Raw genomic sequence first — 12768 nt, 5'->3', positions numbered from 1 at the left:
AACCATTTTTACACTGTGTTGTTATGTGTGATGAAAAATGGATTCTTTTTGATAATCCCAAGTGTTTGGCACAATGGCTGGATAAAGATGAAGTGCTGATACACAGTCCAAAATCGAACAATCATCAAAAAAAAGCTAATAGTGTCTGTTTGGTGGTCCGGCACTGGTATTATCCACTACAGCTTCACAAAACCCTGGTCAACTGATTGCAGCGAATGTCTACTGCAACCAACTGGATGAAATGATGAGGATGCTTGCAATTAAGCAGTTGAGATTGGTCAACAGAGACAGGCCAATCCTCTTGCAAGACCACATGTCACAGAAACAATGCTGCCCAAACTACAGAAGCTGGACTTGGAAACTCTCTGATATCTACCATATTCACCAGACTTTGCACCAACTGACTATCACTTATTCCAGGATCTGGATCATTTCTTACAAGGAAAAACATTCAATTCTTAACAAGCTGTGGAAAACGCCTTTCACAGTTTCATTGCCACCTACTCTCCAGGCTTCTTCACTGCTGGCCTAAGCAAGCTACCGTTAAGATGGCAAAACTGTGTCGACAGTTTAGGCACATACTTCGATTAATTGTACTGCTTCTTGTTTGAGATACAATAAACTAAACTTCTGATTCGAAATCGGGTATTTCATATTTAATGACCTAATAGCTATCTGAGGACAAGAAGGTTTTTTGTCTTTTTTTTTACTGGAATAGTGGCTGGCATGTAGTAGGAACTCAGCAGATCTTTGTGAAATTAATGAACTAGTCATAGAACTGAAATATGTTTTATAAAGGCCAACATGCTAATCTTGCTTAGGGGAAAGTCAAACTTAGGGAAAAGAAAGAACTAAATTTGTAGCATTCTACAAAAGAACACACAGGTGATGACACAATTGGTGAGTTCATGAGTTACTCAAGAAAATCGGGAAAAAATTATAAAAAAGATTTAAAAAACTGTAAGTTAATATTTATAGCATATATGGTTCTTCTGTTACTTCCACATAAAAGTGCTTCTTCCTATTTAGCACTTAAGTATAAAGCATATATACATAGATTGTTACATATAATATAGTTGCATACAGGCTACTTTCACTGTCTCCCATATTAGAGACAGAGTACAGGGAAGAAATATTATCCAAAGACAGATGGAAATTCAAAAAATAGGGTCCCAAATAGAATTACATCTCTTTTGACAATCAGGTCAGCAATTTTCCCTTTCACCCACTAGACTACACTTTCTCAAATGAATTAGAATATGCAAACAAATTTAGACAAACTCCTAAAGAATTATATAAAGATAAACAAAAGAGCCATATCTTCCCCCAAATTTAAAACACTTCCTCAAAAGGATATTTAGGCTGTGTGAAACCACTGAAAGAATAATTCAATGACGAAACGTCTTTGAAAGGAATATTTGCAGTATTTTGGGTTCATCTCCAAAACATCTTAGAATACCTGCTTGTCACCTTCAAGGAGTCACTAAGATGTTTTTCTAAAGATCTAGCATATTGTACTGTCAGTCTTTGTAAAAATTGTGGATGGGCAATCATGATTTTAAAGGATTGCTTTTGATTTTTAAAATACGTCTTTTCTAAAAGGTTTAAATGCACTCAATTAACTTACTATTACCTACACCAGGTGCTAAAGATATAGCAAAACAGACAAAATCGCTGCCCAAGTTGTTCCTACATTCTAGAAGTGGCAAATAAACACATTTTAAAAGAGAGGTCAGGAAGACAAAAAAAAAAGAAGAATGCAAAAGAGAGTGACTAGGGTGAGTTATTATAAATAGGGTGGTCAAGGCAGGGGTAATATCTGATCATATGAAGAAGTTAACAATGTGTACTGGATTCCAGACAGAAGTACCACCAAGCATGAAGACACTGATATGAGAATAAGAGTAGCACATTTGAGGAAAAGCAAAAAGCCAACAAGTCTTCAAGAGAATGAACAGTAGATGTGGTCAAAGAGGAGGCAGAACTATAGTTCTTAATAGATTTTTATTACATTTGATAGGCAAAGCCACTAGAAGCTTGTAGGCATAGGAATAATGATCAGATTTCAGCTTTAGAAACATAATATTTCTGTCTGTGTGAAAAAATGAACTGGTGAAAAAGGGGAAAAGTAGGGACAAAAAGACCAATTGGGAGGCTCTTCAGTAATAGAAGCCAGACATAGTAAGTCTTGGATTAGGGTGGTAGCAATGGCAATGATGAGACAAGGTCAGATTTAGGATAGATTTGAATGTAAAGACTTGATAATAGTTTGGATGTGGAGTATAAAAGACACTGAGAAATCAAGAAAGGCTCCTAGTTTTTGGGCCTGACCAACTAGGTTAAGAGTGATACCTTTTACCAAGATAGGAAAGGTTGGGAAAGTGAAATAGATTAAAATCAGGTGTTTTGTAGGTCATTCTAAGATGCCTGCTAGACATTCTGGTGAAGAATATCAAGTAAGTAGTTAGATATAAGAAGGTAAAGCTGGAGGAAAGGTCAGGATTACATTTAATATGTAAGTATCATCAGCACACACATGATAATTATAGACATAGGACTGAAAGAGGGCATTAAGTGAGTGAAGGTATATCAAGAAGAGAAGACAGCTGAGGACTAACTCCTGGGGCACTTCAATATTTATAGGTCTAGAAGATGAGAACCAGCAACGAGTATGCGAAAGAAGCTATTTCTGAGAAAGGTAAGAAAATGAGAAGGGTATAATTTCCCTGAAACTAAAGTAAAAAAGTAATTAATTCTATCAAATGATGCTGAACGGCTGAATAAGATGTCAACTGACTGGTATTCCTCTGAATAGGACAAGATGGAATTACCAATGAAATTGACAAAACAATTTTAGTAGAGTGGTAGAAAGAAAGGCTAAGTGGGATGGGTTGAAAAGATAAGGGATGGCAAGAAGTGGAGATGGTAAAAGTATGGACAATAATGAGTATTTATTAAACATCTACTGTGTGCCAGGTCCTTGAGATACATTAGTGAACAAAAATACAAAAATCCAATTTCTTACGGTCCTTATGTTCTAGCAGAAGGAGACAAATAAAAAACAATAAGTAAACTATATAATATATTTGAAGGTTATTGTGTTACAAAAAGGAAGGATTTTTTAGTTGTTGGAGGTTTGAGGAGAGAGATAAAACAACTACTTATAAGAAAGAAAACTGATTCGATAAGTGAGACTTAGAAAGACAACATGATTGGGTGTTTTACTCTACTCAAGTTCAGCTGTTCCATGGCAAGGTATAGTAAATGGGAGTTGAAATAAAACACAGATAAGATTCTAAGAGCCAAATATGACAAAGGGAGCAAGAGGGAAGGGAGTTAAGATTTTATATAAAAAATGATCATGATGATCAACCGCAGTATCTGAACCGAGTAAAAAGAAAAGCGAAGTCATGAGAAAACAATGAGCAGAGAGAAGTGGTGTGGTCAATAGATTGAAGGTTGCAATGAGGTAAAAAAAAAAATATGTATATATATTGGATACCTACATAAACAATCCCATTAAAAAGTGGGCAAAGGATCTGAATAGGTATTTCTCAAAAGACATAAAAATAACCAAGAAGCATATGAAAAAATGTTCAACATCACTAATTATCAGGAAAACGCACAACAAAACGATGATGAGGTATCATCTCACCCCAGTTAGAATGGCTACTACCAAAAATACAAAAAATAACAAATGCTGGCTTGGATGTGGAGAAAAGGGAACTCTTATACACTATTGGTGGGAATGTAAATTAGAACCGTGTTATGGAAAACAGTATGGAGGCTTCTCAAGAAACTAAAAATAGAATTACCACATGATCCAGCAATCCCACTACTGGGTATTCATCCAAAGGAAAGGAAATCAGTATACCAAAAGGACACCTGCATCCCCATGTTGACTGCAGCACTATTCATAATATTCAAGATAGGAAATCAACCTAAATGTTCACCAATGGATGGATGAATAAAGAAAATGTGGTGTGTGTATATAAATGGAATACTATTCAGCTATAAAAAAGAAGGAAATCCTGTCATGTGCAGCAAAATGAATAGAACTGGAGGTCATTATGTTAAGTGAAATAAACCAGGCACAGAAAGACAAATATCTCATGTTTTCACTCATATGTGGAAGCTCAGAAAGGTGATCTCATGGAGGTAGAGAGTAGAATGATAGTAAATAGAGGCTGAAAAGGGGAGAGGGATGAAGAGAGGTTGGTTAATGGGTACAAACATACAGTTACACAGAAGCAATAAGTCCCAGTGCTTGATGGCACAGTAGGGTGACTATAGCTAACAATATACATTGTAGTTTTCAAAATAGCTAGAAGAGAAGAGAAAATTTGAAATGTTCCCAACACAAAGAAATGATAAATGTTTGAAGTGATAGATATCTTAAATACCCTGATTTGATCATTACACATTGTATGCATGTATCAAAACATCACATGTATACCATAATTAGGTACAAATATTATGTATCAATAAAATAAATGAAGAAATAAAACACTATAAATACTGAAATGAGAATATTGGAATAAGATGATAGTCAGAAAAGGGGATGGTTGAAACTAGATTTGGGAGGTGGTAGAAGTGTAGGGATGTGTGAAAAGGTGGCTAGAGTAGAATGAAGGAAAGATCATTGGAGATAAAGAGATCAAGTAACTGAAAGGTCAAAATGTTGGATGTAATAGCTACATAGAATTTGAAGTCACCATGAGCTAGGATGGGAACAGTATGAAAAGGCTGGTAGAGATCTTCAACATGGTAATGTAGCTGGACTATTTTGATGTCATGTGCTTCAAAGGAGCTCAGAGTTTTGAGGGAGTAGGGAAAATAAATGATAAACAACTACAAAGATTTTGGAGGTTGCCTGCCAGTTTTATTGCCCTTATATTATGTAAAGTAAGCAATTAAAAACAATCAGCAAGTGAGAGGCTACAAAAGCATCCTTTATGAATATATAGGTTTCAATTACAGCAATAAAGTAAAGGAAACACTCAGAAAATAGACTAGTGCCAGGAGACATGGCAGAAAGAATTTGGTAGCTCATAAAGGGGAAAAAGACTGAGTCAAATTAGGAAATAAAAAAGGCAGAGAGAGATAAGAATCTGGGCGATGATGAACGACCTGGTACGTTTCCTTTAATTCCTTCTCTGTATGGTATCACAGGTAAAAGAGTGATTTTGTTAGAAATGCAAAGAAGTATTAAACTCAGTTCTAATTTTAAGTGTGTTCTTAGAATTGATTAATATCCTACAAGTACCTGGTAAGAAAAGAAGAAAAATCTTTTCATGAACACCTCTGAATGCAGCTCATGATGGTATGTGAATTATTTTATGGCACTAATATACAGTTAGTTCCCTAAGAAGTCCAAAAGGGCAAACCATATAAGAGAAATCCAAAGAATGACCACAATGATATCACAAAAAAAACGCTTGTATAAGAACCACTTAAGGCCTGAATGAATCATGTCAAATTTACATTGTCACTCAAGGATACCTGAATTTAGAGAAGAGCAATCTAAAAAATTAATACTGCCTGTGTCTAAGAAACCAAACATTTTATCATTAGTCACAATTCAATTGGTTAGTGAACTGCATGAGTATTTATTTCATGCTATAACACTTAAACATTAAGAGTTGGAATAAGAAAGGGCTTGAATTCAGAAAAGGCATGGAAAACTTTATATATAAAACCTGGCTATCGATTAATTTAGGGAAAAGGGTCGGTTAATAGGAGTTTTCAACTAAGTGCATCAAATCCATCAGGAAAGTCTTTGGGGGAAACAATAACCCAACACACCAGATTAGTAGTTACATGAATGCTAACCACGTGTGGGGGTAAAAGATGAAGCAGGAAAAGCATACTATATTTTGATGAAGGACAGTTTCATTTTATTATACATTTAGCAGTATGATTCACTTAGCTACTATGTGCATACTGTCCAATTTAGTGAAGTCCAGCAGTCTTCAATTTAAAAATAAAAGATGAGACATCTTCCTGAATCATAAGCCACTGACTTACATACTTCAGGTGACCAGGGAATGTGAAGTGAAAAGCCAAAATAGTTTACATTTCATAGCAACAGCTTGTACAGGGCATTTTATATCTACATGCCTATGTATATTCATAGTCAAAACAGACTGCTATTCAAACTATACACAGTAATATTTAAGTACAAAGCAGGGAAAGGTAAACTATAAGTACATGCTAAATAATTTATTAAATACTTCTTCAAATAGAACAAATGAAGTACTAATATTACTGAATATTTAGAGTAACTGGAAGACACCTGGATATAGTTTATCTTAGTATTCATTCATTCAAGAAATATTTACTCAGGACCTAAGATGTGACAGGTACTGTCCTAGATGCTGAGGGTTCTGCAATAAACAAAACAAAGTCCCTGTTTATCATGAAGTTTTCATTCTATTCCAGCATGCTAGTTAATTTCAGGGTTAACCTCTAGAAGAAATTCAATTTTGAAACATTTTTAAAGTACAAATATATAAAACTAGGTAAAAGTGTTTACCTCTGTACTAGGACATCCCTCACCCCCAATTCAATTTATTCAACCCTGAAAGAGTATTTTTAATTAGCTTCCAATTAGAAGGGATTGCCTGACCTGTATTTAGTTTAAGGAATAAGTTTCCTTCATTACTAAGAAAGTCGAAGGCCAGTTACATTCTTACAATCTATCTATTATTAAATACTACAAGGGAACCAATCACTAAAATTATTCACAGTTCATATAAAGGAAAAATAGAAACCTATGAGAAATATAGAGCCTTTCTCATAGTTCCTCTCTAGTCTGCCTAATTCAAATAAAATAATTCTAATCCTAGGCTGCTAAATAGCAGAGAATGCAAAGATTTTCTACTTAGTTCTTAAAAGAATCTAGGTGTTCTTCACAGAGAACATCTTCTATCTTTTTAATTTTTCCTTGATGGTTCAAATGTTCACAACCCATAGCTAAAAGACATGTTATTTAATGTCTCTGAGCTTCTTTCTCCCTACCTGTTAAAATGATAATAAGCAACACCTACATCTTAATAAGGAATTAAATTAAAGCATAAAAAAGGCATTAGTACTCAATTATAATTGATGACATCAATTATCATCACTATTCCAAGTAGTAATATTCTCAATAATAATAGCTTACATTTATCATTAGCACATCTCCAAAAACGTAAGTTGGGAAAGACAATAAATAAATAAAGTACAATAAGGATATTAAAAGATTTCTTTATATTTTACAAGATGATCAACATGCACAAGCTCCTCAAACTAAGCAACAGATTTAAAGTATCAGTAATACTAATGCCACCAATGTCCAGAATTCCTAAAAATGACCAAATTTTGGAAATCTTCAGGAAACAAAAATCTTCACTAAAAAGACATATGTTATTTGCTACTCCAAAGACTCAGAAGTATTTCCTGTCTTTAAAAACAAATTTCTTGGCTTTTATTTCAAAATAGAGTTAATAGTAGAACTTAAAAAAACAACAAATAAAGGAGTTATTATCTTCTAGCCCCATTGTGGTCAGATCATATTGGAAATCTCTAATTCTACTGAAAGAAAATTTTTAAAATTTAATAAAATGATAAAAACAAATCCAAGAAAACAAGTAGAAAAACCTTTATGTTTAATTAAATCTGGAAAGTGATGATGAACTACAAATAAAGAAATTAACAAAGATAAGACTTGAAATAAAGCAAAAACGCTAAGAAGAATCTTTAATTTAAAAATTCTGTGCAACCTTTCAAAGGATTTTGAAGAAAAAAATAAGAAATCTCCAAATGGAGAAGTCACTAAATATCCAAGAACACTCACCCAACCATTGGTAGGAGACCTCACGGAGACCCAGATGCTTGAATCAGCTGAAATAGTACCAAGTTTTTACTGATTACTCTTAATAGGGGAATGGAGCATAGGCTAACTCCATACTATCAAAAATTAAAAATTACTATTATTGATAATTCTAGTTATTACTATTACAAATGACTCAAAGGAAAATGAGACTGAGTAATGAGTTCCAAGGTAAATGAAACTTACTGTGTGTGTGTACGTGTAAATGTGTATGTTTTCTCCAGCTCTCTTTGTGATGTAAGTCTGATAACATAATTCTTCCTAGCGTAAATATACTGACAGAATACAATCTTCTAAATTAATGCTATAAAATTATTAAAGCATGTAAAATACTTGTTTCTTATTTTTTGAGATAGAGTTTGCTATATTGCCCAAGCTGGCCGTGAATTCCTGGGCTACCCCCAATCTCAGCCTCCCCAGTAGCTGGGACTATAGGCACATGCCACCGTGCCTGGCTATAAAATATTTTTAACATGGTTTAGACTAAAAATTTGAAAAAAGAATTTGTTTTAAAAGATAATGCAAATTTATCAACACTAAGTACTTCAGTAACACACAGGAAAAGATGTTCAGTCCTTTGCACTTAAAAAAAAAATACAGTTCTTCACTTCAGGCCTTTGAATTATACTAATAATTTTTATAATCAGAGGATTCCCATATTTCAACATAAAAGAATTTGTAACACTTATGACTAAACGAAAGACTCCCTTCTCAAAGATGAGGACTGTTTTAACATCATTGAATAAAAAAAAAAATGAAAGTTATCAATTTAATAGAAAACATCTGGTGACACCTAATTCCAAAGAGGAGAAAAATAGGGTTAACAACTAAATGACAATATGGTAATGTTTACTCAATCTCTAGAAGCTGAGAGATACAATAATCCACCTCCCTACCCCAACATATACTGTAACTCACTCCAAAGGTCCCTGTGGTAGAAATAAGACACTCTACTCCTGTAGGAACAGTCAAGAACAAAAAACGGAAGGTTCTATACTTCTATGTTTTTCCCAAGTAACTAAAATATAAAAACTATTTCTGCTTGATACATGTGTGTCAAGTAAGGGAACAAGTAAAACAAGAACTATCTGGTTTGAATCATTTAGACAGACAAGAAGTAAAAAGGAACATTGAATTTTTAATTCACATAAGCATATTCAAGCTACCAAATAAATATTGAAATAGCAAGCCGGCAAATATACTCCAAAAAGGCACATAAATGATTTAACTGTTACATTATTAGCGATAGCTTTGCAGTATCATATTATATATCTGTAACTTTTTGAATACCAAACAACTTTTGGAGTCTTGAGAACAGCAATAAAATAAGAAAGACGAGAAGCATAAAAATTTTAAAAAGGGGCCTATTCATAGACAAGGAAAATGTCAGGGAGATAAAGCCAGGGAGAGATTTGAGAATAAATGGTGAAAAGGAATCCCTAATCCAAGACCAGCACTAGAGTAAATGAGAATCCTACTGTCCCTAAAAATAAGAAGAAACTTTAAGGATAAAGAAATAATCAAAAATGAATTAGAGAGATTGGCATGTAAAAAACTTTCTTGTGGAAAAAATTGAAACATTTTAGATTTCTATGGCAAATTTTAAATGAGAAAACATACCAATATTACCTTTCTTTCGAAAGAGTGTATTTAGGTAATTTTCTGCTTGGTATTCAATCTTATCAGTGTTGGACTGGCCCTGAGATGATAGCTCCTCCGTTGGTGTTGACTGTGAAGAATCAAGAGATGGTATACAATCCTAAAAGTATAAGAAAACAACAACATACAAAATCACTTATTTAAACATGGAATTCCATTAAAAATGGCAAAAAGTTAATTCTCTAAATGCCCATTTATTCTTTTGAATTATATCAAGCTATATAGAGGGAACACAAAATTTGGGACAAGAGTCAGGAAAAAAGAAATTTAGCTTTGATAGAGGGTCAAAATAGCCTTATTCCTTAGCAAAATGGTATTAAAAAAAAAAAAAAAGGGAAGAGCAGATAAAATATACTTCAATAAATTCACTACATAGCGTGCCTGTAATGTAATCCTATCAGAGTTTTAACAACAAAGCAGGTATGTTTACCCACTAATCTGAACAAAATTGGTATAGGTTCTCAAGTTCCCATTTCTTCTCAGCCCTTCTCACAACAGTAGAAAAGAAATCAGGACTTCCCACCACATAAGATGCTGCTGGTTGCATAGGTTATGCCCTGCATACAGTAGACACTTAAATATTTCATCATTTACACAGGAGATAATTATGACATCCAAAAGACTTCAAGAATAAGTGAAAGGCTAAAAAATAGCACATTATCCCCTTATTATTGATTCCTAAGAAATCAGATTTTAGGGTGGTCTCAGATCAAAGTAGGCCTTCAAGTTCACCCCTGTATACATAAATATAAAATAGATCTGAACTGAACTTCATGAGTCAGGGAACAATAAGAAAGAAATGTGAAATAAATAAGCAAAAAAGATGAGTTTTCTAGCATTTTCACCTGCAAGTTAAGCCTAATGTTAGACTTTTAATATAAGACTTTAAAATATTCTTTTCATTTACCAGATCAAGTATTTAAACTTCCACTGTGAGTGACAAATTTTCAGAACAAATTAGATTTAAAAAAAAAAAAATTGTTTTACAATTGTGCATTAGTTTAAAAATAATTTCATAGCACTAAAACTTACACTGACTGCTTCTCTCTGTAGGTTACAAAATGAACATTTTTCATCCATAGACCAGTCAGTCAGCTCTTCTGGTTCACAGTCTTTAAAAGAGGGAAAAAATTCATTAAATACACTAACTTTTATTAAATCAAATAAAATTATCACTCTCCACAGCAATGGCTCATATTAAAAAAAAAAACTACTAAACAATAAGGGAAGAAGGACTAACTTCAAAATTAACTGATGACATCTATAAAGAAATAAACAGAGAAAGCTGTAAGGAGAGTAATTTTGCACTATTATGGGACAAAACAGCAAGAACAATGAGCTGTTTATAAATTAATAATTTTCCAACAATAGGATTTTAATTATCATCTAACCTTCTGAAAGATTCAATTTATCATTGTCCATTAATTTTATTTTCACTATGAAAGAAAACAGAACAAAGGGGAAGATATGGAGAGGAAAGGAATAAATTTTGCGTACCACAAAAGACAACACAAAATAGGGAAATGGAAGAAAGCACTAGAAATGCGCACAGATTTAAGAAAATGAAATTATGCCCAAGGAAACAAGTAGAAATCTATACCTCAAAAGTCAGATCAGATTTTTGTTACCTCGTTCAAAAGGCTTTGTTGCAAAAGTTAGAGTAAAAATCAGGTAAACAAATAAAGTATATTATTCAATACAAAACATGGATTTTATTTTCAGAAGAATATCTTATAATTCAACTATTGTATTAGAGAATTCTGGAAAACAAAAACATTTCTACTGAAGGAATTTTATGAAGTTATAATAACATTGTCATCCTAACCATACTTGGGTATGGACAGTGATTTCTGAACTTAACCCTTGCAGTAGAAACTCCCCCTGAATTCTTTCCCCAAATAAATCCATACATGAAACTCCAAACATAAAATTATTATCATCTGAGGCAGCTAAACTGTGACTATTGTGAAAAACACTGCTCTACTATAGTAATTTTCTCTCGTACTTTTGAAATACATAATGAATTTGAATATATGTCTCTGCTAAATTATACAGAAAATAAAGTTTACCTTTTTTGGAATCATAATGTATAAATACTAGTTAGGATCAGCCCGTAGGACCCCTCTGAATCAAGCCAGATATACAGATCAGAATAGATGATAATATAATTTGTTGGAATATAAAGAGGGCAGTAGTATCTCCCTTTGACTTCTTTAGTGGTACACAAATATAATACTAACTATTCACATAAACTTGGAAAGGAAATGTAAGTGCAGTATATGGTACTAGAAAGATAAGTGAATTTGAAGCCTCTCAAAATCTGGGATGGAATACCACTTACTAAGTTGTAAACTTTTCAAGCTACACAGTTTTTTGTTTTAATTACCTCATGTAAAATAAGGATCACATCCCCTAACTTCTCTGTGGGTCAAAAGAAAAAAATGAGAAAATACTTCATAAACTATAAAACACCATGAAAAGGCTAGTTACAAACAAGGCAGAATTACTAGTCACTGTTTTTTTTTTAATCCTGTACCACTGTATGTGTGTTTAATAAGGTTAATTTGCAGAAGACACATAATTTTAATTAAATATATGCTTAAGAAAATTGGTCACTTTCTGTAAACAACCTGACATATCAAAAAGCTTAAGCAATCTATACTATTAAAAATCAAGTCCTTATAGAACTGTAGTTATGTAGGCTTATGTAGATTTCAACCTTTCACTCCCTGTCTAGAAAAGAATCACATATACAGACTCTTGACTGTAAGATCGGCACAGGGTCTCTTACTAGGAAGCGTAGCTTTCTAATCAATGGAATGAATGGGGGAGAAGTGATAACATGCCATTCCAAGCTGAAGCTTTAAAAGGAATGGCAAGTTTCCCCCAGTCTTCTTGAGTTTCCACCATCCAACATAAAAGGAACTTGCCCCATTAAGCCATTATACTCCTCCAATCTTGGACCTGAAGTTCTTGTGGAGAAGATGTTAACCCCATCCAAAGTTTGAAGTCCAGCTGAACCAGATCACCCATAAGCGTATAACAGATTTTGGAATTGTTTGAAATGATTCATATCCCAAGCATAATATAATTTTGATAGGTCAAGAAAATCTTACTCCCCCTTTTTTTTATCATGGCCTTATGAAAGGATTTTTTAAAAAATAGCTGGTAGACCTGGAGAAGAGGTATTTCTGAAAAATGGTTGTAAGGTTTCAAGAAATTTCAGTGATAAATAT

The 12768-nt window shown here is 33.2% G+C and overlaps 1 protein-coding gene across 5 annotated transcripts in view; it reads right to left on the bottom strand.

Moving 5' to 3' along the window:
• The window catches only part of LCORL (ligand dependent nuclear receptor corepressor like), a 161592-nt gene that overhangs the window by 94387 nt on the left and 54437 nt on the right, over nt 1-12768 (bottom strand). For 3 of the 5 annotated variants that reach the window (XM_069494349.1, XM_069494352.1, XM_069494347.1), the window contains exons 3-4: nt 10565-10644; nt 9503-9632 (exon numbers count right to left, since the gene is read on the bottom strand). In XM_069494349.1, coding sequence (XP_069350450.1) covers nt 9503-9632; nt 10565-10644 — 210 coding nt within the window. Of the gene's footprint in view, nt 1-7837; nt 7885-9502; nt 9633-10564; nt 10645-12768 lie in introns of all 5 variants that reach the window. The other 2 variants (XM_069494350.1, XM_069494351.1) reach the window with 1 other exon arrangement.

Source organism: Eulemur rufifrons, chromosome 19 (genome assembly GCF_041146395.1).
Source record: "Eulemur rufifrons isolate Redbay chromosome 19, OSU_ERuf_1, whole genome shotgun sequence".
NCBI lineage: Eukaryota > Metazoa > Chordata > Mammalia > Primates > Lemuridae > Eulemur > Eulemur rufifrons.
The sequence above is the reverse complement of the archived record's forward strand: the minus strand, read 5'-3'. Positions and strand labels throughout refer to the sequence as shown.